The 25625-nt window shown below is 59.1% G+C and overlaps 1 protein-coding gene and 1 long non-coding RNA gene across 5 annotated transcripts in view; one reads left to right on the forward strand and one right to left on the reverse strand.

Moving 5' to 3' along the window:
- Window positions 1–22554, reverse strand: part of REXO1 (RNA exonuclease 1 homolog) — a 34182-nt gene extending 11628 nt beyond the window's left edge. The window contains exons 1-2 of one of the 2 annotated variants that reach the window (XR_004058807.1): window positions 22255–22554; window positions 411–2158 (exon numbers count right to left, since the gene is read on the reverse strand). Coding sequence is in view for 1 of the 2 variants with exons in the window: in XM_010374881.2 (XP_010373183.2) it covers window positions 411–2158; window positions 22255–22411 (1905 nt within the window). In the remaining variant the exon portion in view is untranslated. The remainder of the gene's footprint in view (window positions 1–410; window positions 2159–22254) is intronic. The other variant, XM_010374881.2, reaches the window with a different exon arrangement.
- LOC115899134 lies at window positions 15204–19362 on the forward strand. 3 transcript variants are annotated; one of them, XR_004058809.1, is made up of 4 exons: window positions 15204–15407; window positions 16489–16657; window positions 16783–18751; window positions 18933–19362. It is a non-coding gene; the product is annotated as an uncharacterized LOC115899134 (long non-coding RNA). The 3 variants fall into 3 exon arrangements; XR_004058810.1 differs by having other exon boundaries at window positions 16783–17984; window positions 18299–19362; XR_004058808.1 differs by having other exon boundaries at window positions 16783–19362.
- Window positions 22555–25625: the final 3071 nt, after the last annotated feature.

Raw genomic sequence — 25625 nt, forward strand, 5'->3', positions numbered from 1 at the left:
TGGTGGCCCGGGGCCAGCAACCGCTCTGGGTGTGTGAGGGGCAACAGGGCCGCCCGGGCACTCCTGAGCTCCTGAGATTTCAACAGGCTCAGGGGCCAGCATGGAGGAGCTGCCTCCACCCCATGCCTCCGAGCCAGCTGGAAACCACTCGGACAGAACATCCCTCACCAGGCCCTGGGTTCTGCCTCGCCTGAGCCCAGCCCGAACACCCGTGCCCTCACCTGCCAGGCTAGCCGGCCTCTGTCCTCCGCCCCTGAGCCCAGCCCGGGCACCCGTGCCCTCACCTGCCAGGCTAGCCGGCCTCTGTCCTCCGCCCCTGAGCCCAGCCCGAACACCCGTGCCCTCACCTGCCAGGCTAGCCGGCCTCTGTTCTCCGCCCCTGAGCTCAGCCCGGGTACCCGTGCCCTCACCTGCCGGGCCAGCCGGCCTCTGTCCTCCGCCTTGACGCTGGTGGACTCATTGAAGATGCGCAGGCACTCCTCCATGGGGTCCGAGTCAAAGTCCACCTCCTTCTCCAGGGCCGAGTAGTCCACATCCACCCCCGCGCTGGAGGAGGACGAAGAGGAAGACGGTGCGGGGGAGGGGGGCGGGGAGGCCTTGAGCCGCTTGGGCGGCCCCCGCGCCTCCGGGAAGCCCAGGCTGGAGTCCGAGTCAGAGTCAGAGTCTGAGTCTGAGCTGAGGCTGGGGAGGGCAGGGGGCCACACGCTCGGCACCCCCGGCCCTGCAGCCTCGTCCTCACTCTCATCTCCAAAGAGGTCGGCGTGGCTCAGGGCCCGTTTCTTCAGTTTGGGAGCGTCCTGGGAGGCGCCCTCGTCTAGCGAGCGGGCTTTCCGCTCCACCAGCTTCCCCGACGGGGCCTTGCTGCTTTTCCTGTCGGGGAGCTGGAGGGGGCGGGGTGGGCCTCTGCTGGCCACCGGTCGGGAGTCCCCGCTTGTGGGGCTCGGCCTCCGCGCTGGCCGGTCAGGCCGTCCTTTCCCTGAGCTGGCCACAGGAGTGGCCGAAGATGGCTTCTTCTTGGTCCCTTCCGGTCGCTCTGCCTTGCGCCGGGGGCTGCTGGCCTGCGGGCCCTTCTTGTCCGCACGGGGCTTCTCTGCAGGCCGCCCTCGGCCCTTATCCTTGGTCTTGTCCTTCCTCTGGGTCCCGTCTTTGCAGCTGGGGGCAGGTGGGGTCCCGCTTTTCTTCTTCTTGGGTTTTCCCTCCTTGGGGCAGCCCCCATCCTGTGAGGCCTGGACCTGGGCTGGGGAGCCGGGCTTGGCTGGGGGTGGCTGGAAGTCCCCCACGTCGCACTGCACGGCCGTCTCCTTGGTCTCCCGCAGGCCGCCCCCCTCGGCCTCCAGGCCCTCTTTGGAGGGTGGCTGCCCGGTGGCCTTGCTCTCAGGGTCAGCCCTGGCTTTGGGGGTGCTGGCCGTGGTGGGCTCGCTACCTGGGGCTGTGGTAGCCTCATCTTCTGAGTCTGAGAACCTCGCATCGCAGCTGCTTAAGGGGTCAAAGGGTTTTTTGGGAGCAGGGATGTGGGGCTCACTGCTGCGGGGGCCCCGGGGTCGCTTTGCAGCCCGCTCGTCCCGGGAGCTGGCCCTGCTGAGGTGCCGGGCCGAGTAGTTGGAGAGAGGGTCATACTCCAGGTCTGTGGGTGGCCTGGAGTTGTCCACCACATACTTGCCACTGGGAACAGGGCGGCTATGCCGCCGGGGCTGGCTCACAGCCTTGGGGACGTATTCCAGGGCACCACCGCCCCCTCCGCCTCTGCCCTGACCCCTGTCCAGGGACGCCAGCAGGTACTTGCTGCCCGACTCGGCAGGGGTGGCCAGCGGGGTGGGCTGGTAGCCGGTATCAGGACTTAACAGGCCGTGGCTGCTGGGGCTGTAGTCGAAGGCCAGGGGGAAGGCATCCTCGTCCAGGCCCACGGTGGGGCTGGCGTTGGGGCCACAGGGCGCCAGGGCGGGGGCCTCGGCGGCGCGGTGCTCACGGGCCGTCTCTAGCAGCTCCCGGTAGCGCCGCTGCTCCAGCTCCACCTCACTGCGCACGGCCTCAATGGCCTGGTTGACCAGCTCCAACTCCAGCACGTCCGGGCGCGGCTCCTCCCCCAGGCCCAGGGTGCCATTCTCCCTCTGTGAGGGGGGTTTGGGCAGCTCGGGGTTGTAGGGGTCATAACCCAGTCCTGAAGGGAAGAGAGAGCATAGTCGTGACCAGCCTGCCAGAGAGGAGCCTGCAGCGTGGGGGCGGCCCCGGCCCCAAACTGCAGGGAAGGGAAGAGACCCACCTCTGAAACCCATCGTGCACTGGCGCCCGCCAAGGCTCTGGGGTGCCCAGCTGGGTGCAGACCATGGTGCCATCTCAGGCCCTGTGCAGGGCCCCGCCCTGCCCCTGACCAATGGGCACTGGATGGACCTGGGCTGTGTGACACACAGCTCCATGGGTCCTGGAGGCTCCCTCACACGGCTCATGGAATGTACACAATGACCATGGCGGGGTGGACACTCGACAGGCTGGAACTCCCTGGGGCAGGCGAGTGTGGAGCTCCCAGCATTCAGGGTGCTGGGCTGAGGCAGGACTGGAATGGGCTGACAACCACAGCCTGATGGTGGACACAGGCGAGCCCTTCCTCGGCCAACACGGCCCCACCCAGCCAGCAGTGTGCCTGCGGTGTGGCTGTGGTGTGCCTGTGGTATGCTGCCAGTGTTCCTGCAGTGTGGCAGCAGTGTGGCGGTGGTGTGCCTGTGGTGTGGCGGTGGTGTGCCTGCGCTGTGGCAGTGTGGCTGCGGTGTGGCTGCGGTGTGGCAGTGGTGTGACGATGGTGTGCCTGTGGTGTGCCATGTGGCAGTGATGTGGCTGTGGTGTGGCGGTGGTGTGCCTGCAGTGTGCCTGCGGTGTGGCAGTGGTGTGGCTGCAGTGTGGCAGTGGTGTGGCAATGGTGTGGCAGTGGTGTGGCTGTGGTGTGCCATGTGGCAGTGACGTGGCTGTGGTGTGGCAGTGTGCCTGCGGTGTGGCAGCGGTGTGGCAGTGGTGTGGCTGCAGTGTGGCAGTGGTGTGGCAATGGTGTGGCAGTGGTGTGGCTGTGGTGTGCCATGTGGCAGTGATGTGGCTGTGGTGTGGCAGTGTGCCTGCAGTGTGCCTGCGGTGTGGCAGTGGTGTGGCTGCAGTGTGGCAGTGGTGTGGCAATGGTGTGGCAGTGGTGTGGCTGTGGTGTGCCATGTGGCAGTGACGTCGCTGTGGTGTGGCAGTGTGCCTGCGGTGTGGCAGCAGTGTGCCTGCAGTGTGGCAGTGGTGTGGCTGTGGTGTGGCTGTGGTGTGGCAGTCACGTGCCATATGCCCGGCGGGGGTGAGCTCAGGGCTCTATCCCACAGGCTTTCTTGCCTCTAGGAACATTCACTGGGCTGTGCCTGTCCTACAGAAACGGAGATCACAGAAGTGGCCATGGCTGAGCAGGGCCGGGGGGATGGGGACATGCCCAGTTGATGGGCCACCCCGCAAAATCCACAGTAAGACTTTTTTTTTTTTTTGAGACAGTCTCTCTGCTGTCCAAGCTTGAGTACTAGTAGTGGTGCGATCTCAGCTCCCTGCAACCTCTATCTCCCAGGTTCAAGCAACCCTCCCGCCTCAGCCTCCCAAGTAGCTGGGATTACAGGTGCCTGCCTCAGACTCCTGAGCAGCTGGGATCACAGGTGCCTGCCACCAGCCTCCCGAGTAGCTGGGATTACAGGCGCCCATCACCAGACTCCCAAATAGCTGGGATTACAGGCGTGTACCACCACACCCAGCTAATTTTTGTATTTTTAGTAGAAACGGGGTTTCACCATGTTGGCCAGGACGGTCTCGATCTCCTGACCTCAAGTGATCCACTGCACCTGGCCTACTTTAAATAATTTTTTTTCTTTCTTTTTTTTTATGATATGGAGTCTCTGTTGCCCAGGGTAGAGTGCAGTGGCGCGATCTCAGCTCACTGCAAGCTACGCTTCCCGGGTTTATGCCATTCTCCTGCCTCAGCCTCCCGAGTAGCTGGGACCACAGGCGCCCGCCACCTCGCCCGGCTAGTTTTTTGTATTTTTTAGTAGAGATGGGGTTTCACCGTATTAGCCAGGAGGGTTTCGATCTCCTGACCTCGTGATCCGCCCGCCTCAGCCTCCCAAAGTGCTGGGATTACAGGCTTGAGCCACCGTGCCCGGCCAAATAAATTTTTTAATTTTAAAATTTTTTGTAGCTGGGCGCGGTGGCTCAGGCCTGTAACCCCACCCAACATTTTGGGAGGCCAAGGCAGGTGGATCACTTGAGGTCAGGAGTTCGAGACCAGCCTGAGCAACATGCAGAAATCCCATCTCTACTAAAAATACAAAATTAGCCAGGTGTGGTGGCTCATGCCTGTAGTCCCAGCTACTCAAGAGGCTGAGGCAGGAGAATTGCTTGAACTCGGGAGGCGGAGGTTGCAGTGAGCCGAGATCATGCCACTGCACTCCAGCCTGGGCAACAAAAGCAAAACTCCATCTCAAAAAAAAAAAAAAAAAAAAAAAAAAAAAATTGTACAGGTGGGATCTCACCATGTCGGCCAGGCTGGCTTTGAACTCCTAGACTCAAGCAGTCCTCCAACCTCAGCCTCCAAGATAGCTGTGACTATAGGCACGAGCTGCTGTGCCCTGCTTAAAGCACCCGGCTGAACTGTCTTCCCGGGGGGGTAGCTGGGAACACGTGACTTACATGTTATTCACGTGGCTCCGGGGCACATTCTAGGAGACCCTCACCACCTCAATGCCACCCACGTCAGCACAGAAACCTCAGTGCCACCCATGTCAGCACAGAAGTCGGAACCAGAGGAACCTCACGTGGGGACAGGCTGAAGGAGTCTAAAGAAAACAAGAGCAAGTGGAGCCCAATATTCCAGCGAAGGAATAAAAACCAAGTTCAAATATTTACTCCAGAAACTCAGAAGTTGACCATTAGAAATTCTACTGAGCACGGCCAGGCGCAGCAGCCCACGCTGATCATCTCAGCGCTTTGGGAGGCCGAGGCGGGAGGACACTGCTTGAGCTCAGGAGTTTAAGACCAGCCTGGATGACACAGATCCCATCTCTTAAAAAAATGCTTAGAAATAAGCTGAGCAGGCCGGGCGCGGTGGCTCAAGCCTGTAATCCCAGCACTTTGGGAGGCCGAGACGGGCGGATCACAAGGTCAGGAGATCGAGACCATCCTGGCTAACACGGTGAAACCCCGTCTCTACTAAAAAAATACAAAAAACTAGCCGGGCGACGTGGCGGCGCCTGTAGTCCCAGCTACCCGGGAGGCTGAGACAGGAGAATGGCGTGAACCCGGGAGGCGGAGCTTGCAGTGAGCTGAGATCCGGCCATAGCACTCCAGCCTGGGTGACAGAGCGAGACTCCGTCTCAAAAAAAAAAAAAAAAAAAGAAATAAGCTGAGCATGGTGACGCACACCTGTGGTCCTAGCTATGTGGGAGGCTGAAGTGGGAGAATCACTTGAGCCCAGGGGCTTGACGCTGCAGTGAGCCAGGACTGTGCTTCTGCACTCTGGCCTGGGCAACAAAGCAAGACCCCAACTCTTAAAAAAAAAATAAAGTTCCACTGAATGTAATTCCAAAACATCTCGAAACGTCTCTAAAGGTCAAATACGTCTGATCCTCTGGAGTTGGCAGGAAACGGTGCCAAAGACGCCTGCGTCCTAATTCCTGGAACCTGCAGATGGTACATCCCCTTAGATGGCAAAAGGGGCTCTCGATGGGGTGAAATCTCCCTTGCCTGTCGCTGAGGGGGCCATGGACAGGCCGAGATCTCGCAGAGCAGTTTTGCAACCATCCCATGCAGCTTCAACACCACCACCTTGAGACTCAGAATCCTCAGAACCCGTGCCATAGACAGACTGCACAGGGCAGAGGTACAGATGCGTCTGGTGCAGCCTTCACTGCAAAAACACAACAATAAATAACACAGAAGATGACCTAGAGGCCTGAACGCAGGTCACCTGGGGTTAAGGGGGAGGCGTGCGCCCTGCGGGGACCTCCAAGTCACACTGCTACAGGGAAGAAGGGGGCAAGGAACGTTGCACACTCTTGCCTTTGAAAAGCAACTCCACAAACGCAGCGAGATCAAAGATTCCAGCAAAGGCGCAGCCAGGCCCACACTAAGCCTGCAGTCCCACTGGGTGCAGGAAATGCAATTTGGCCTTAATTTATGCTGCACCCAATGCCGACTGCCAAGAGGGACGTGAATGCTGACACATGTCCCCAACAGACTGATAAGGAGCAAGCCGTGACACCATGTAGCAAAAGGCAACGGCCCCACGGGAACCTGCCCGCGCCAAGATGCCGCTTGGCTCTGACTTGATTCTGACTGAACATGCAGCTTGTCTGAAGGTCAGGCCTCAGGTGTGTTTCTTCCACTCACAAAACCTGCGTGCCCTTCGGCCTACCTGGAGATCGACCCCTACAGTGCGCTAAGACCTCCGTGCAGAGAAATGGCTGGACACGGCCAAGGGGAGGCAGGCACAAGATCTCCCACTGTGGATGATGCAGAGAACAGCAACAGAACTGGAGGCTTCTCCTAGGGCCCCCACCCACCCCGCCTCGGACCCCAGCAGCCATAGGAAAGAAATGGCTGGCTTCTGCCCCGCGGTGGTTCACACCTATAATCCCAGCACTGCGGGATGGATCCCGCATTCACCCGCATCCAGCCAAGGCGGGTGGATCACCTGAGGTCGGGAGTTCAAGACCAGCCTGGCCAACATGGAGAAATCCCGTCTCTGTTAAAAATACAAAATTAGCTGGACATGGTGACCCACGCCTATAATCCTAGCTACTCGGGAGGCTGAGGCAGGAGAATCGCTTGAACCCGGGAGGCGAGATTGAGCCACTGCACTCCATTCTGGGCAGTAAGAGCGAAACTCCGTCTCAAAAAAAAAAAAACAAAAACAAAAAACAAAAAGAAAAGAAAAAAAGAAATGGCTGGTTTCCCAAGCTGCTCCCCCGTGGTTTCCCACGCTGCTCCCCCGAGACACACCCACCAGCAGAACAAAAGCCTCCCCAGGCAAGTTCCCATCCTAATCGCTGGGACCCGTGGCCAGGCCCACCTCACTCAGTCAGAGACTGAAGGTGTGACTTGAACGAAGGACCCTGAGGTGGGCGAACATCTTGCGTTATCCGGGGACCCAATGTCCTCGCAGGGTCCTTTAAAGGGGGAGGTGGGAAGGTAAAAGTCAGAGAGACCAGAAGAGGTTGTGCTGTGGCTGTGAAGGGGAGGAAGGGGCCCTGAGCCGAGGGAGGCAGGTGCCTCCAGACGCTGGGAAAGGCGGACACTGACTCTCCCCTGCAGCCTCCAGGAGGCCCAGCCCTGCCCACAGCTTGACTTGAGCCCTGCGAGGCTGATTTGGACTTTCGAGCCCAGCGCTGAGACACTGTGCTGCTTGAAGGCCATGGGGAACAAACACAGCCTCATTTGGTGATGAAAGTGCAGTGGAGAACATGCTGCCCACTGCCTGTACCTGTGAAGGCGGAAGGCCCCTCCTCTTCCCAGGAACCCTGCAGGGACAGTAGGAGGCCAGGACTCTGAGGCTACTGAGGCTACGGAGGAGGTGGGAGGGCTCACTGCAGGCAGCTGCCGCCTTTCCCTTGAAATCACATCAACATTGTGCCCATTTTAAAGATTACGTTTAGGGGCCAGGCGCGGTGGCTCACGCCTGTAATCCCAGCACTTTGGGAGACCGAGGCGGGTGGATCACCAGGTCAGGAGTTCGAGACCATCCTGGCCAACATGGTGAAATCCTGTCTCTACTAAAAATACAAAATTAGCCAGGCATGGGGACACGCACCTGTAATCCCAGCTACTCAGGAAGCTGAGGCAGGAGAATCGCTTGAACCCAGGAGGCAGAGGTTGCCGTGAGGCGAGATCACACCACTGCACTCTAGCCTGGCGACAGAGCAAGACTCTGTTTAAAAAAAAAAAAAAAAAATTACATTTAGGGCCAGGCTTGGTGGCTCAAGCCTGTAATCCCAGCATTTTGGAAGGCCAAGATGAACGGATTGCTTGAATTCAAGACCAGCCTAGGCAACACGGCGAGACCCCATCTCTACAAAAAATACAAAAAATTAGCTGGGCGTGGTGATTGCGTGCCTGTGGTCCCAGCTACTTGGGAGGCTAAGGTGGGAGGATCTTGAGCCTAGGAGGTCAAAGCTTCAGTGAGCTGTGATCACACCACCACCTTCCAGCCTGGGCAACAGAGCAAGATCCTGTTTCTAAAACAAATAAAATTAAGTAGCATTTAGACAGGACGACGGATCCATGTGTCTGTTCTGGACCACCCAGAACTCTGCGCAACTGTGCGCAGAGCCATGAGGTACAGTCAGGCAGGGGAACATCACACAGAAGCCACAGATGGGGCAGCCAGGCTCTTCTTTGCCTGTGCCGTGCCACAGCTGAGGCATTTCCAGGAAACGTCACCCCACGTGCCCAGCAGGCGCAGAGGGGCCCACTCTGGCACCATCTCACAGCCGAGGACCCTGGGAGTCAGCAAGGGCACCCGACTGGGATCAGCAACGGTGGCTGCCGGTTCCTCTGCGTGAGAAGGGCCAGCTCCCAGGCCAGGAGGATGCTCCCGGCAGGGTAACGGCCGGCTGGGGCTGGGTGTCAGCCCCCACCGAGGGGGAGGGCGGTGGAGGCCAGCAGCACGCTCAAGGGCGCCCTGCCCTCCCAGCCCACTTCACTGAGGGAGGCTCCGGCTCCTCCCTGACCCAGCTGGCTGCAGAGCATGCCACCCCTGCCATCCGCCTGGTGAACAGGGCAACTAGTGCCAGCCCTCCCCCAGCCCCGGAAGTCCTGGCTGCCCAGTGACGTGGAGAGTCCAGGCCAAGGCCACTGTGGAGTGAGCTGCAGAGATTCATGGGGGGGAGGTGACAGAGCACAACTACTGAGGAGGGGCAAGGCTGGGTCAGGGAGACACTGGTCTCTCCTCCCAAGGCTCCGGCTAACGGGGATGCAGAGAGGAGGAAGAGCCCGCCTAACGGGAAGGCTCTCCTCCCCAGGCAAGGGTCGGCAGCAGCGAGACTGGGCCCCAGGAGGGCAGGCCGCGGTGGAGGGGACTGAGGCATCTGAGGGGCTAAGGATAAGGGACTCCACTCAGGGGCTTCCACCTCCTTTCCCTGGACCCCAGGGCTCTAAGACACAGCCTGCAAGATCAGCCCAGGCCAGGGAGCCAAGAGTCATTGGCAATACACACACCAATCAGCAGACACCCTCAGGCCCTTCCCAAAGGAAGGAAATTCAGACCTCCGGACATTGTGAACTCTGAAAGGAGAGACTATTTCCCCACCCAAAAGATGCTTTTGGAAGGTCTTGGAAGAAATAACACCTGCCTCCCAGGAGTGGAGCCAGGCCCCCAAGCAGAGGGCAGGACCAGGGACAGGTGCTAAGGGTCCAATCTGGGGAAGGTGGCCTTGTCTTTCTAACTAGAAGCTTGTGTGAGGACTTGTTTTGTTGTTCTGTGGAGACAGGCATTGCCCACGCTGGAGTGCAGTGGAGCCATCATAGCTCACTGAAGCTGTGTCTCCCCGGCTCAAGCGATCCTCCCGTCTCAGCCTCACAAGTAGCTGGGGCCACCTGCGCGCACCACCACATCCAGCTAATTCTTTTCTTTTTTTGATAGAGACGGGGGCCTCACTGTAACTGCCAAGGCTGGTCTCAAACTTCTAAGCTCAAGCAATCCTCTCGCCTGGGCCTCCCAAAGCACAGCTTGTCTTACAAGGGCTATGAAACCTGCCCCAGCCTTCAGCCAACAGGTGGGAAGGAGCAGGGGCACCCGGAGGCCGGAGCGGCACACTCTCCAGAGGGGCTTTCAGCAGTTCCACTCCGGGGTGGAGGCTGCCACCACCTCCACAAGGGCTGCACCAAAAAGAAAGCAGGCACACTAGGCGGGTCCAAGAAGACCGAGGTCAGGATCTGCACCAAGGCCTCCCCTCCCTCTGGTTACTGGGCTCCCCCGCCCTGCAGCTGTGACCCGCTGGTGCTGGAAGGCAGAGTCCTGGCCTGGGCACTCCATCCAGGTCTGGGAGTTTCACACAGGAAGCTGCCTGGGGGTAAGCCATGGCTGCCTGCAGCTCAGAACAGGGGGCACGGGGTGCTGAGCCCCTGAAAGGTGACCTGAAGCTGGTACGCACCACTGCCTCCCTGGGCCGCCCTGTCCCACTCTGCCCGAGGGGGCTGGGGCTGGGTACCTGTCAGGACTGGAAAGGCCCCAGGGTGGCATCTACATGCCGCTGGGTGCCCTAGGAGCCCACCCGGGGGTCACATCTAAAGGCCAACTCGGCCAGGCGCCGTGGCTCACACCTGTAATCCTAGCACTTTGGGAGGCGGAGGCGGGCGGATCACTGAGGTCAGGACTTAGAAACCAGACTGGCCAACAAGGTGAAACCCTGTCTCTACTAAAACATACAAAAAAAAAAAAAAATTAGCCAGGCCTGGTGGCAGGCGCCTGTAATCCCAGCTACTTGGGAAGCTGAGGCAGGAGAATCGCTTGAACCTGGGAGGTGGAGGTTGCAATGAGCCGAGATTGCACCACTGCAGTCCAGCCTGGGCGACAGAGCGAGACTCCGTCTCAAAAAAAAAAAAAAAAAAAGCACCCAGCAGGCCCAGCCCCTGCTCCAGGAGACCGCTTGGTGGGCCCCAGAGGCCTCTCACTGCAGTGAGGCATCAGCAGGACTGGCCCCTCCAGCCCAGGCAGTGGGCCCCGCACGCTGGCCCCAACAGGCCAGGCAGGAATCCCAGAAGGAAACAGACAGTCCCTCCTGCCTGGGGCTTAGCCGGACACTGGCATGACAGATAAGCAAGACTCCTCCCAACCTAGTCCCCAGGGGAGCCATCTGGGCGGCCTGAGGCTTTGAAGATGGAAACAGGAGAGAGCATTCCCAAAACAGCCACAGTGGCAGAGGAGGACGCACGGGGCTGACCCTCGCGAAGCGCATGGCAGGGGCTGGTTGTGTCCATGAGAGAGCCCGCCCCATGATAGACCCCTCTGGGAAGAGGGGTCTGGAGGACAGCACCCCTGAAGCCCACCTCCTGTGTACGGCAGAGTAACCATAAGGTCCCCACAAACGGCCGTATGTCCACTCTGGGGGTCTCTGCTCCTAGGGCCTCCCCTCCCACCCTCACAGCGGGACGTCCTCCAGCCGCATTCCTGGACATGCAGGTGCCCGGGGCCCTCTACGCACAGCCCACTGGACAGATAGGAACCCGCTGCTCAGAGGCAAAGGGACCAGCACTCCGCAGCCAGAGGAGGCCCACAGCTCCTGGACCACAAGGGGCAGGAACAGGGTACCTGGAGAGGGCTTCGAGGAGGGGTCCAGCCCATGCTGGGAGCCTGGACCTCCACCACCCAGCGGCTTCCAAGACCCTCCCTGAAACCCAAGGTGCCCCAGCTCTGCCCCACCCCCACACCAGACTCCGCCCAGATAGCAGAGCTTGCTGTGGAGGCTGGGCTGTGCCTGCAGCAGCAGCACCAGGGGTCCACCCCACGGCCCACAGGGTCCTCCTCCACCCCCAGGGCTGAAATCTGAGCCTCCCCTCTGCACCAAGGCATGGCACCCGCCACCTCGACAGTGCAGTGCCAGGGCTGCCCAGCAGGTGGAGTCACACAGCAGGGTCCAGGGGAGAAAAAGAAAAAGGTCCCAGCCTGACCGGGGACCACCAGCTCCGCTCTCTGAGGCGTCCTGGGCATTTATTCACCTCATGGGGTGGCCGTCCCCACGTGCCATGACTGGACGCGCTGCTATCCCAAGGTGTACAGCTCAAGGCTGGGGGACAGGGTCAGTAACCAGGACAGAGGTCAGCTGCCTTTCAAAACAATGTAGAAACAGGCTGGGCGCAGTAGCTCACGCCTGTAATCCCAGCACTTTGGGAGGTGGAGCCCGAGACCGAGGCAGGTGGATCATTTGAGGTGAGGAGTTTGGGACAAGCTTGGCCAACATGGGGAAACCCCATCCTTACTAAAACTACAAAAAATTAGTCAGGCGTAGGGGTGCCTGTAATCCCAGCTACTTGGGAGGCCGAGGCAGAAGAATCGCTTGAACCCGGAAGGCGGAGTCTTCAGTGAGCTGAGATGGTGCCACTGCACTCCAGCCTGGGCAACAAGAGCGAAACTCCATCTCAAAAAAACAAAACAACAACAACCACCAAAAACCGGCCGGGCACAGTGGCTCACGCCTGTAATCCCAGCACTTTGGGAGGTCGAGGCGGGAGGATCACCTGAGGTTGGGAGTTCGAGACCAGCCTGAGCAACATGCAGAAACCCTGTCTCTACTAAAAAAAAATTCAAAATTAGCCGGGCGTGGTGGTGCATGCCTGTAATCTCAGCTATTTGGGAGGCTGAGGCAGGAGAACCGTTTGAACCCGGGAGGCGTAGGTTGCGGTGAGCCAAGATCGTGACATTGCACTCCAGCCTGGGTGACAGGGCGAGACTCCTTTTCAAAAAAAAGTAAAAATAAAAATAAACTGAAACAGAAGGGTACAAATGGTAAAGGACAAGAACCGGAGGGGAGGGGCCTGACTGCCACCACATGATGGGGCGGGGCCAGTGAGGCCTTCTCCCCTGTGCCTCTCCATCCCTGCCAAGAGCCCTCCTTGGCTGTGAGCCACTTCCATGGTCTACACAGAGCAAGTTAAGAGTCCAGCTCTCAGCCAGGCACAGTGGCTCACGCCTGCAACCCCAGCACTTTGGGAGGCCGAGGCAGGCGAATTGCCCAAGCTCAGGAGTTTGAGACCAGCCTGGGCAACACAGTGAAACTCTGTCTCGACCAAAACACAAAAAACCAGTCGGGCGTGGCGGCGTGCTCCTGTAATCCCAGGTATTCGGGAGGCTGAGGCAGGAGTATCACTTGAACCCGGGCGGTGGAGGTTGCAGTGAGCTGAGATCACACCACTGCACTTCAGCCAGGGCGACAGAGCGAGACTCTGTCTCCAAAAAAAAAAAAAAAAAAAAAGAAAGAGTCCAGCTCTCAGCTCCTCCTCATCCCAAGGTCTTTTCTGTCCCCCAAAGCACATTTCCCAGTGGGTGTTTCCAGGGTTCCTGTGCTCCCCGTCACGCACAGAGGACTAAAAGCATCCAGGAGTCCTGCAGCCTCTCCCAGGGGCTCACAGAGAAGCTGGAGCGGGCACCTCTGCGGGGCACTGCCTCTCAGCCAGGGGTTCACATGTTCCGAGGATGGGTGCCGTGGCACCTAAGGAGGACCCCACACACCAGGGTGACTGCAAGCACGAGCTGTTTTTGTCACTTGGTGACCTGTGTGCAGGTGCTGGGGGCCGGGGGCGGGGGCGCTGGCTGACAAGGTGGGCCAACCCTGGCCCCATCATTCATTCCTCCAGCACATGTTCTCTTAATACCTGCCCAGGACCTCAGAGAGGGCACACAGCCTGCAGAGCGCAAAGGGTAGGGCCCTCCCTCCCTGTCTTGTTCACTTCCCAAAGTCCATTTCCTCCAGGCAGCCCTCCAAGGTCCTCCCTGCAGAAGCAGCAGTGCCGGGCATGGTGCCTGGGATACAGAGGTGGAAGGCATGGTGGAGCCCTCACCTCACTCCGCCTCCTCGACCAGGGCACACAGGGCTGTGGTCAACTCGGACCTGCCCAGGCCCACTTCCATGGCTTTCAGATCCTGCCTCCCTGAGGCCTGCTCCTGAGGCAGTGCTGGCTCCTTTTTGGTCTCTGAGGGCCTCTGAGCCACCATGAGAGGAGGAGGGAAGGGTCTCAGAAAAACGGACTGTGACCTGTGACCGTTAACAGGGTGCAGATGGACCTATCGCCAGGACAAATGGACAGGCTGGGAAGCCACAGGGTGGGGATACACTTGGAGTGCACGCCGGGCCCACACCCCCAAGGACACGCTCCCGCCACCTTCCTGGTCCTGCCCCCTGCCAGGCTCTTCTGGGCACCCCAGGCTTGATGGAGTTGGCCCAGGGCAGGTGTCTGCAGAGATATGAGGAAGGAAGGAAAGTGGGAAGGAGAAGGAAACACTGACCCAGAGGCACAGGCCCCTCCATGCCTGTGGCACATCAACTCTCCAGATGTGAGTCTCTGTGGGAACAGGAAGAGACTGCAGAAAGCCAAGAGTCGCATACTGCCCAACCACGGCAGCACTCCCAGGCTGGAGACACATGAGACAGCAGGTCAAAAGTGAGCCCCCGTCGGCCACAAGCCCCCAAGCAGCCCCAAGCCCATAGCATGAGAACATTCGAGGCTTTCAGTGGGCTGTCTCCATCCCCAGAGCCCACAGCCCTAATCCCACTTCCAGCCACAGGCAAACTCCTACTCATCCTCCAAAACCCAGCCCAGTAATTGTGTGCTTGGAAACACTTGCCCCACTCCCCTACAACTCCAAGTAACACCTGGGCCCACCCCACCTCACCCACTCCACTCCCTGCCACTCCCAGTGACAGCTGCCCTCTCTCCTGGACCCGGGCCCACACCACGTCATCCCCTCCACTTCTGTTTCCCGAGTCCCCTCAGCCTAGACCCACAGACATTGAGTCCAGATGGACCCAGAAAGGGCCTTGGAGGGCAACAGGACCAGCTCCTGGCTTTACAGAGAACACTGAAGTCCTGTGGAGTGTGTGTCCAGGCTCAGCCCACAGCTCGTCCCGAGTCCTCCCACAACCACTCTTTCCTGAGGCTGGAAGCAAAGGCAGGTTCCGGAACCCCGGCCTCCAGGCATGCAGCCTGTCATGGGACGGGAGGCGCTCTGTCCTTGCAGCCGTTCCCAAAAACTTCTCAGAGCCTAAGGAAGGGACAGCCCCGAAACAGCCAGTACACATGGGGCTCCTCCAAGGGTCCCCGAGGACTCGGCTATTAGCGGAGGAGGAGGAAAGGCGACGTGAGAGGTCCCCATGAAGCTCAGGGACCCCCAGGATTGCCCTGACAGGCTCCTGGCTCCCTGGGACCCAGGTGTCTCCTTCTACCCTGTTTATTTCCTTTTCAGGTTTTTGCTTTTTGTTCTGCAACAGATCATACCAACAGTCTACTCACTGCATGGACAGCGTAAGGAGCAAGCCACGGCCCTGCGCCCCCAGCGCTCCCCCAAAACCTGCCTGCTCCTCTCCAGGGACTGCTTTGCAGAAGGGATTCTGAGGGTGGGGAGGAGGGTGGAGGAGGACAGCGTTTCCTCATCAAAGTGAGGCCTGCTACGGCACAGCCTGCACGTTTCCTGTCACACTCAGATGCCACGACCCCATTGTGCACAAGAGCTCACGGAGGTTCAGGAAGCAACAGGCTCAAGGGGATAACGCCCAGCAGGTGGAGGCCGGAGCCTTCCTAGCGAGCTCTGCCCCACAGAAAGCCAAGCAAGATGCCTTCATTCCGGGCTGTGGTCTCCAGAGGGACAGAGGCCGGCCACTAGCACCTGCGCCTCAAGTCTGCAGTCCCTGGAGGAGACGGTAAAGCTGCAGAGGGCTCTGGGAGGTGCAGAGGGCTCTGGTAGGGGCAGGGGGGGCGGCTCAGACACCACAGGAGTCCCCGGAACCCCTCCCAGCTGGCACGCTTGTCCCTGCTGACCCCGGCCCCAGTGAGCTGCTCTGCCTCTCCTGTCTCAGGCTCTGGGGGCAGGGACGGTGCTTCTCAGGGCCTCTGCCTCTCCCTGTAGGCAGACCACCAGCTCAGCCATCCCTCTCGAAAACACAAAAACAGGCCCGGTGCAGTGGCTCACGCCTGTAATCCCAGCACTCTGGGAGGCCAAGGCAGGTGGATCACCTGAGGCCAGGAGTTCGAGACCAGCCTGGTCAACATGGTGAAACCCCATTTCTCCTAAAAATACAAAAATGGGCCGGGCGCGGTGGCTCAAGCCTGTAATCCCAGCACTTTGGGAGGCCGAGACGGGCGGATCACGAGGTCAGGAGATCGAGACCATCCTGGCTAACACGGTGAAACCCCGTCTCTACTAAAAACTACAAAAAACTAGCCGGGCGACGTGGCGGCGCCTGTAGTCCCAGCTACTCAGGAAGGCGGAGACAGGAGAATGGCGTGAACCCGGGAGGCGGAGCTTGCAGTGAGCTGAGATCCGGCCACAGCACTCCAGCCTGGGTGACAGAGCGAGACTCCGTCTCAAAAAAAAAAAAAAAAAAAAATACAAAAATGAGCCAGGCATGGTAGCAGTCACCTATAATCCCAGCTACTTGGGAGGCTGAGGCAGGAGAATCACTTGAATCCAGGAGGCGGAGGTTACAGGGAGCTAAGATGGAGCCACTGTACTCCAAGAGCCTGGACAACAGAGCCAGATTCTATTGCAAAAAAAAACACAAAACAAACAAACAAAAAACAGAAAGGAAACACAAAAACAGGCTGGGCCAGCAGACCAGCATCCTCGTCCTCGGCACTACCGACCCCAGGCCAGATCCCTGTCTGAGGGGCTGTCCCTGGCACTGAAGGGTGCTGAGCAGCGTCCCTGGCCTCCGCCCTCTCTGTGCCTGCACCCCCAAACTGGCAACCAAAATATCTGCAGACATCTCCCAACACTCCCAGGGTGCAGAACTGCCTGTCGGGATCCGTCACTGCTCTACTGAAGACCTAAGCAAAGAATCCTAAAATATGAATACCAAAACCAGTCGCGACGGACATGGCCCACACCTGGAGACAGGCTCTGGGCCCAGAAGCCAGGTTTTCAAAGCTGCCCAGGCACTCGGGAAGTCAGGTAAGGACCTCAGAACCTTGGAAAAAGCCCCCCCCCAAAAAAAAACAGAATCCAACCTCACCTGTGAGGCTTCTCCTGTGGCTCTTCCGCATTCTCAGAGGTTTCTAAAACAAACATTTCCCCAGGTCAGAAAACAGTACCTTCCAAAGTCAAGCGCCCAGACACCCATGGCAACACAGACAGGCCCCCAGGCCCTGGGAACACAGACAGGCCCTGGGAACCCGGCGCTTTTCCCATCGCCATCCACCTGGAGGAGAGCTGCCAGCGCAGTCCTGCCAGCATCTGCAAGAAGGCGGCTGCTCCAGAAACCCCAGGCCCCTTTCCTCTAATCCCCTCCACGCAGGAACATCAAGAGCCACCCATCCTGTGGTGGGAGCATGGGCTGGGGTCTCCTCCTCCTCCAGGCCAGGGCAAAGCTTCAACCCCCAGCCAAGAGGGTCCCAGCTCCCCAGGGCCCAGAGCCGCAGCTGGACTCGCAGGCTCCCCGGCGAGCGCTGAAAAAGAAATGGCCTCAGCATCACTGGTGGTTGTCACCACTGGGGTCGGGGAAGCCCAGGGACGCTGCTCAACATCCTACAATGCAAAGAACGGCCCACCAGACAACAATCTGGCCCCCAATGTCCCTAGCGGCAACCATCCCTCCAGCAAGCTCCACAGCTGCCACTCTAGGCCAGGCAGGTGGCCCCATTGGTCCAACTGCCCATCTGCCACCTGCTGGTAAAATCACCCCCAGGTCCTCATACGCCCCGGCCAGGCCTGGGAAACCAAAAGAAAATACTGCCGGCTGTGGGGGTTCTCCCCCAGAGTCCGTTCCTTCCTGGACGCAGCTCACTGCGGATAAAAAGTCGCACCGAGGACAGCACACACTGTCAGGTCTCTGAAGTGGTCAGATGGCACCTTCACTGCCCCACGGAAACCCGGTTGTCACCCACCCACCAGGAGGCAGTGCAGGACGCAGCCAGTGGGAGTTCCCAACCCTCCTGCGAGGCCAGAGATGAAAACAAGCCACCCTCTGCAGCGAGGCGCCGTTGTTGGCCTCCTGCTCCCTTCTCACCTGACTCAGCGGCCTCAGAGTTTCCCAGGAGAGCCGGCAAGCCCTGCCAGATCAGTAGGATCCTGGGGCTCAGCTGCCTACGGGGGGAGGGGAGGCCGTCACCCTCACCAGACAGCCAGGCCTGCCTCAGGCCCATCCTTGGAAGGTTTCAAGTTCCCTCCTTCTGTTCCCAGCCCACAGAGGCTGGCAGCAGAAACGGCTGAGGAGGCAGGCAGGGCCCCGGCCCACCCACATCCAGCCCAGCACCCCCAGTCACCAACCACACGCACACAGGTGAGTGGCCTCCCAACGCTGGGCCTCGGTTTCCTCATCTGTCAACCGGGAAGAGCCATTCCCACTGCTGTTTGGGGGTCACAGGCAAAGTCCGCCCAGTACTGATGTGGCAGTGGCCAAGTCCAGACGTAGGCACCCCAGGGCCCATGTGGGGGGCCGCATCTGAAGAGCCAGGAGGAGGAGGATCCCTGCCCGACCCGACTCTGCTGGAAGGCTCACGAGATAGTGGGTACACGGCGGGTGGGCTTCAGGGCTCCCCATGTACCTGGAGCTGCTCCCTGAGCGCCTCTACCCAGGACCCCTGCCCTCTACAGATGCAGTTCTGCAGAGTCGCCTGGACCCCCAGCTGGGACGCCGCCAATGGCCCCATCCAGAACCACTGGCACTGGGCTGCCAGATCCTGAACCCGACTGCAGGACCCCTGAGGGCAGGAGCTGTGTACCCCGCACGCCTGCCCCGCACACACGCCTGCCCCGCACACACGCCTGCCCCGCACACACGTCTGCCCCGCACACACGTCTGCCCCGCACACATGTCTGCACCCACTTTGCAGTATAGGATGGCCCCTTCCCCAGGCCCAGGACTGTCCTGCTGGGGCCTGAGTTGGCCTGTGGCGCAGCACCAGCATCCCCTCAACGCAGCGCCCTCAGCCTCTGCCTTCCTGGAGGAAGCATCATCTGGGAGGGCATTCCTGCCAGAGCCACGAAGCCCTGGGCTGAGGCCCACTGTACCTCTGGAGAGCCCTCGGCTTCCCTGCAATCCTCCCCGTAAGGGTTCCCTCTCCTGGAAAACGTCATCCTGCCTCTCAGTAGGGCACAGACACTGTGAGATGCCGCAGGGAGAGCGGGGCAGTGGGCAGGGGCCTGGGCTCTGAGGTCAGATTGGAGGAAGGTGGGATCTAGCCCTGCCCACTCCACAGAGACAACCAACACCCTCCCCTACCAACAGGCTGCAGCCAAGGCCCAGGCAGCAGACAGCGGCCACTGTGAGGAGAGTAACGCTCATTTACAACTCTCAAGGCTGGGATAGAACTTGCCCCTCTAGGCCGGGGCTGCATGTCCCTGCATCCCAGGGCTACGCGGTGCCCGCCATAAGGGCTGCTGGACCATCCCTCCAAGCCACCCTGGGCAGGTCCAGCTGGCTCTCAAATGGCTGAGCGGCCCAGCACGGTGCTTCACGCCTGTCGTCCCACCACTTCGGGAGGCTGAGGAGAGAGGATTGCTTGAGTCCAGGAGCTCAAGACCAGAGTGGGCAATAAAGTAAGACACCGTCTCGGCAAAAATTTTACACATTAGTGAGGTGTGATGTCACATGCCTGTGGTCTCAGCTACTCAGGAGGCTGAGCCAGGTGGAGCCCTTGAGTCGAGCTGCAGTGAGTTGTGATGGTACCACTGCACTCCAGCCTGGGCGACGAAGTGAGACCCTGTCTCAAAAATTAATTAATTAAATAAAATGGTTGAGCATGTCCAGGGATAAGAGCTCAGAAGGAAATCTGAGTCCTTCAGCTGTGCTGCTCAAGGTCGCCAATGACCCACTGAACCTGTGACCCAGGGCCCAGGAGCACCAGCCATCTTCTTGTTCCCGTTGCATATCCGCCAAGCCTCCCCAACCCTGACTGCCCTGGTACCCTCATCAGATGCTCTCTCCTCCCAGAGGCTCTGGAGGCTCCAGACCTGCCCTGGTCAGATGGTGGTATGGGCAAAACACGTTCCTTGATAAGCCCCCATTTCCCCACCAGCAGCAAATAGCTCACAGGGTCACCATGCAGTGCGTGCCCAGCACAGAGCATGGCACCACAGGTGTCCCAGGGCTAGCTGAGGGCCTTTCACCTGAACCTCTGTCCACTCGCAATCCTGGGAAGCCAGCGTTCCTGTCTATCTCCTCTCTGGAGGCTGCTGCCCTGTCCACCCTGAAATCCCCTTGAGAGGACATGGCAAAGGCTAGATCACGCCAGCCTCTTCAAACCCCACAGAAAACTGGGCGTGTGTAAATCTGGAGGGTGGACATGGGACATGCATTCTCCCCTGGTGTTCTCAGAGGGCAGGCTGATGAGCATGTCACAGAAGAGCAAACAGGGTCAGAGAAGCCTCACGGTAAGGAAGATGGATCCTGCCTCTCTGCGGGGGAGGCAGCCTTCTACCAGACAGTAACAGAAAGCCCGACCACCCCACCAGAGATGGGAAAAGGAGTTCATTCTCACCAGCAGAAAGGAAATGCAGACACACCACGGTAAGAGGCAGGCAGCCGCATTTTTCCCATAGGAACGTGGGGCAGACAGGAAGACTACATCACCAAAGTGACCCTCAAAAATAAGCCTTCGGGGCCGGGCGCGGTGGCTCACGCCTGTAATCCCAGCACTTTGGGAGGCCGAGGCAGGTGGATCACCTGAGGTCGGGAGTTCAAGACCAGCCTGACCAACATGGAGAAACCCCGTCTCTACTAAAAATACAAAATTAGCCGGGCGTGGTGGCGCATGCCTGTAATCCCAGCTACTCGGGAGGCTGAGGCAGGAGAATTGCTTGAACCCGGGAGGCGGAGGTTGCGGTGAGCCGAGATCGCGCCATTGCACTCCAGCCTGGGCAAAAAGAGCGAAACTCCATCTCAAAAAAAAATAAAATAAGCCTTTGGGAAACAAATGGGCCATCTGGGATGCACAGATATCAAAAGCCTGACTCGCGCCGGGTGCAGTGGTTCACACCTGTAACCCCAGCACTTTGGGAGGCCGAAGCAGGAGGACTGCTTGACGCCAGGGGTTTGAGACAAACCCAGACAACATAGCGAGACCCTATCCCCACAAAAAAATACAACAGTTTGCCAGGTGTGGTGGCACGCGCTGCCCACAGCCCCAGCTACTCAGGAGGTTCAGGCAGGAGGATCCCTTGAGCCCAGGAGGTTGAGGCCTCAAAGAGCTGTGACCGCACTACTGCACTCCAGCCTGGACTACAGAGTGAGACCCTGTCTCTAAAAATAGGGTGAAAACGAGCATCGTGAGGCGGGTGTCACAGCCTCCGAGAAGCCTCTCCCACGCACTGCCTTCTTCACCAACTCCCAGCCCCCGCCAAAGCTGGCTGTGTGCTCCCAGGACATCACGACCCATGCTAAGGGATCTGCAGGCACATGTGTCGGCAGGTCCCTGAGAGCACAGCCAGCATCGTACGCAGCTCTGAATCCCCCGCCTCAGGCACAGCAAAGATGCTGGGCGGTGGGGAGCTGACGAGTGATTGCTTGCATCTGTCCACCTGCAAGCAACCGCCCACAGGTGCAGGTGTCCTAAGCACACTTATCAGGGAAATCAGAAAAAAATGCTACCTTTTCTGGCAAAACAGGATAATAAACCTATTCTGAACTCCCAGCGAAGATGTTCCTCTTTTGAAGGAAAAGGTTCTGAGCTGAGACTGTTTCACGGGAAAAGTAAAAGCAATGCTTGAAACTCACGCCCAGTGAGGAAATCCGGGATTAAAGAAGTCAGGGGCTGGGGGAAGCAGAGAGCCACTATCAAGGGACAGAGGTCACAGGGGAGTCTGAATGACATCACACTCGATAACCCTCCCTCCACGCCTTTCCTTGCGATGTCCTTTTTCTCCAATCCAAATCCCACATCTCTTCCAAGAAACGCTGCCATGACGATGTAAACCACCATGACGCTGTGAGGTGGAGTCCACCAACGTCCTCGGCCCGACCAAAAGCATGGAATTCCTCGGAGCCCACTCAAGTAAGCTTTGACTTCCTCCCTGCCCAGTCATGCTGGACACAGGGCTCGACACACTCAGGAGACGATCCTCGGACCATCCTGACTCAACGACTGGAGACTGAGGCTGCCAGAGGCGCGGCCGGAGGAAACGTCTTGGCAATAAACAAGGGCAGCCACCAGCACATGGGGTCCGGGAAGCGGCGGGCGCGAATCAGCGGCAGGAGGAGTCCAGGGCCTGCCTAGTGCCGGCCGCGCCCGTCTCCCGAGCCCCCTCGTGCCAGGCCCGGTGCCCGGTACTCAACATGCGCTCGCACTCCGCCCTCTAGACAGCCCTGGCAGGACGCGTCCTCCTAGTTGACACTTCACACTCGTGAAGACGAAGGCTTAGGAAGATCTAGTGCTTTGCACCGGGTCCCCGGGTGGGTGGTCCCGGTCCCGGTCCCGACAGGGCAAACCGTCGCCCGCGAACGTGTGGGGAGGGGACTGGGCCGAGAAGGGGGACCCCGGGCGGGACCGGAGGTGGGCTCCAGACTCTGGCAGGGGAGCCGAGCCCAAGGCGAGCGGGCGGGCGAGAGTTACCTGCTGCGGGGGGCGCCTCTCCGCTGTCACCGGGCGCGCCGGGGACCCGGGCCCCGCGGTGCCGGAAGTGGCAGTAGGGCCGCCGGCAGGGCCCCCCGGGCGCCCCAGACCAATAGGGGCAGTCAATGGCCCGGAAGAAGCCAGTGGAGCGTAGCATGGTCCGTCCCGCGGCGGGGCCCCGGCCCGGAGCCGCCCGGGCCCCCGGGCCCCCTCACTGGCGCCGCGGTCGCCGCCGCCCGCGCCTCACGGACCCCGCCGCCGCCATCTTGCTCCGAGGCCCCCGGAGGCCCTCGGGACGCCGCCGCAAGGGACCCCGGGAGGGGCTGCCCGCAGTGCGCCTGCTCAGAAACGCCGGCTCCCGCGCGACCGAGGCTGGTGGCGGACCCCTGGGCCGGGACAGACGGCCGCGGGAGGAAATAAGGAGGGCGGGGGCCGCCCTGCCTGCGGTCTCCGGGAGCCTCGCCAGCTCCGCCGCCCGGCCTTTGGCGGCTGTACCGGCGCCATCTTGAGCCCCAGGCCCCTGAGGCGCCAGGGCTGTCCACGGCGCGCCTGACCAAAAAAAGCCCCGCGGGGCCCGCTATCACTCATTTGCATATTATTTCCATTCGTTAGCATATCGCCTTAAAGCGCCCTCTGCTGGACGAGGAGAGTTCTGCGGGGAAGTGGCCTTAAACCTGGACCAGGTGAAACCCACGGGTGAATTACTCTGTTCACACTCTTTAAAACTTCCCTCGCCCTGGTATACTGCTAGCTCTCAGGAAACGCCTTAATCTCCCCAACCTCGACTCTTATCATCAGTCTAATGACCAGGTCCATATTCACTTATTTTTTCAACAAATATTGAGCGCCTACTGTATACCAGGCTAGATGGTGCATTTTAACAGACAAACGAGGAACAAGGCCGGGATGGGGTAACTCTGTAATCTGGTGGGGTAGGCCCACGTCTTAATGGGAAGTTTAATCTGGTGCATTTTGGTGAGATTGTAAAATAGTGCGACTGCTATGTAAAACAAAAAACCCAAAAAGTTTGTTTTTAAGAGACAGGGTCTTGCTCTGTCACCCAGGATGGAGTGCAGTGGTGCGATCACGGCTCACTGCAGCCTCGACTTCCCTGGCTCAGGTGATTCTCCCACCTCAGCCTCCCGAGTAGCTGGAACCACAGGTGTGCAGCATCATGCCTGGCTAATTTTTTGTATTTTGTGTAGAGATGGAAGAAGTTAAACAGAGTTACCCTATGAGCAACTCCATTCCTGGGTATACACCCAAAAAGAATAGAAAGCAAAGTCTTAGGCCGGGCACAGTGGCTCATGTCTGTAATCCCAACACTCTGGGAGGCTGAGGCCGGTGGATCACTTGAGCCCAGGATTTCAAGACCAGCTTGGCCAATGTGGCAAAACCCTATCCTACTAAAAGTACGAAAATTAGCTAGGCACGATGGCTCATGCCTGTAATCCCAGCACTTTGGGAGACTGAGGAGGGAAGATCACCCAAGGTCAGGAGTTTGAGACCAGCCTGGCCAAGATGGCAAACCCTGCCTCTACTAAAAATACAAAATTAGCTGGGCATGGTGACGGGCACCTGTAGTCCCAACTACTTGGGAGTCTGAGGCAGGAGAATCACTTGAACCTGGGAAGCGGAGGTTGTAGTGAACCGATATTGCACCACTGCACTCCAGCCTGGGCGACAGAGTGAGACTCCGTCTCAATTAATAATAATACAAAGGTTAAGATGGCAAATTTTATGTTATGTGCATGTGATTTTACAATGATAAACGACAGGGTGCAATGATGGGGCGACGTGGGTTGGGATGGGTCATCAGCAACTCTGCAGGGGACCTTATCTAATCTCAAAGCTGTCCCATCACGGGCAGTGGAAGGGCAGACTCCTTGCCATGACTCCTGATGATGTGTGGGAAATGAAGTCTCATTTATGTGATTGCTCCATCCATGCCAGCTGGTCTTGGTCATTCATTCAGCAAATAATTACTGAGCACCTACTGTGTGCCACACAATGCTGGAAACATTCATAAGCAGAGAACCCCACCCTGGTGGAGGTGGTGGTGTAGGCAGGGAGGCAGACAGTGAACACAGGGATAAGTGAGACAGCCTGAAACGAGGTGGAAAGTGCTTTGGGAATAGAAACAGGAGAAGAGCCTGGGCTGGGGACAGGCAGGGCTGGTCTAGGTGGTTCAATGGGGAAGGCGGGATTTGTGCGGTTTTAAAGAAAATTAGGAACCGGGCATGGTGGCTCTCGCCTGTAATCCCAGCACTTTGGGAGGCCGAGGCAGGCAGACCACTTGAGGTCAGGAGTTCGAGACCAGCCTGGCCAACATGGTGAAACCTCCGTCTCTACTAAAAATACAAAAATTAGCTGGGCATGGTGACGTGCGCCTGCAATCCCAGCTGCTCGGGAGGCTGAGGCAGGAGAATCCCTTGAACCTGGGAGGTGGAGGTTGCAGTGAGCCAAGATTGCACCACTGCACTCCAGCCTGTGACAGAGCGAGATTGTGTCTCAAAAATATAAAAAATAGATAAATAAAAGATGATGAGGGAGCCAAGCAGGTTTCTGGAGGAAGGGCGTTCCAGGCAGAGGGCACAGCCCTTGCAAAGGCCATGCAGGACTGTGTCTGGTGTATTGGAGGAACAGCCAGGAGGCCAGTGTGGCTGGAGCAGAGTAAGGAGGGGGAGAGAGGGAGGAGGGAAGGGCAGAGAGAGGACGGGGCAGGTCGTGCAGAACCCTATGGGTTTCAGGGAGGACTTGGGCTTTGACCGTGAGGGGAGTGGGAGCCATGGAGGGTTGCGGGCAGAGGAGGAACCAGACTTGCCCCAGGTGCTCATGGACGCCCTCTGGTGGCGGTGGGGAGGACAAGCCGTGAGGGCACCGGGAAACCAGGGCGAGGGTGATTGCACTGGTTTAAGTGAGTCGTAACGAGGCTAGACCGTCACGGTGGAGGCCCTTACAGCAAGGAAAGGTGGCCGGATTCTGGATCTATTTTGAAGGTAGAGCCCAGGGAGTTTTCAGATGGGCCAGATGTGGGTGGTGAGACACACAGTCCTTGGGGAGTCCAGGGTGACTCCCTAAGGATTTTGACCTTCCAGGATGGCACTGCCCTCGACTGAGAAGGGGGCGTGGCAAGGACAGCCTGCGGGCGGGAGGGACGCCCAGGAGGGTCGGGGTCCCAAAGGCACCAAAAGGATGGCGCTGTTTCCAGGCACGTGTGTTGTGGGTGGGGCGCTGTAATTTAAAAGCCTAATGCGAGTATGTCCGTCAGAGATTAAGGGGTGAGGCTGCGAGTGTAGACACCACATTCTAGACATTTTGCTCCAGAAGGGCAGAAAACCAGGCAGGAGCTGGAGGGCGCGAGAGTCCCG

This window comes from Rhinopithecus roxellana, chromosome 8, assembly GCF_007565055.1.
Source record: "Rhinopithecus roxellana isolate Shanxi Qingling chromosome 8, ASM756505v1, whole genome shotgun sequence".
Taxonomy (NCBI): domain Eukaryota; kingdom Metazoa; phylum Chordata; class Mammalia; order Primates; family Cercopithecidae; genus Rhinopithecus; species Rhinopithecus roxellana.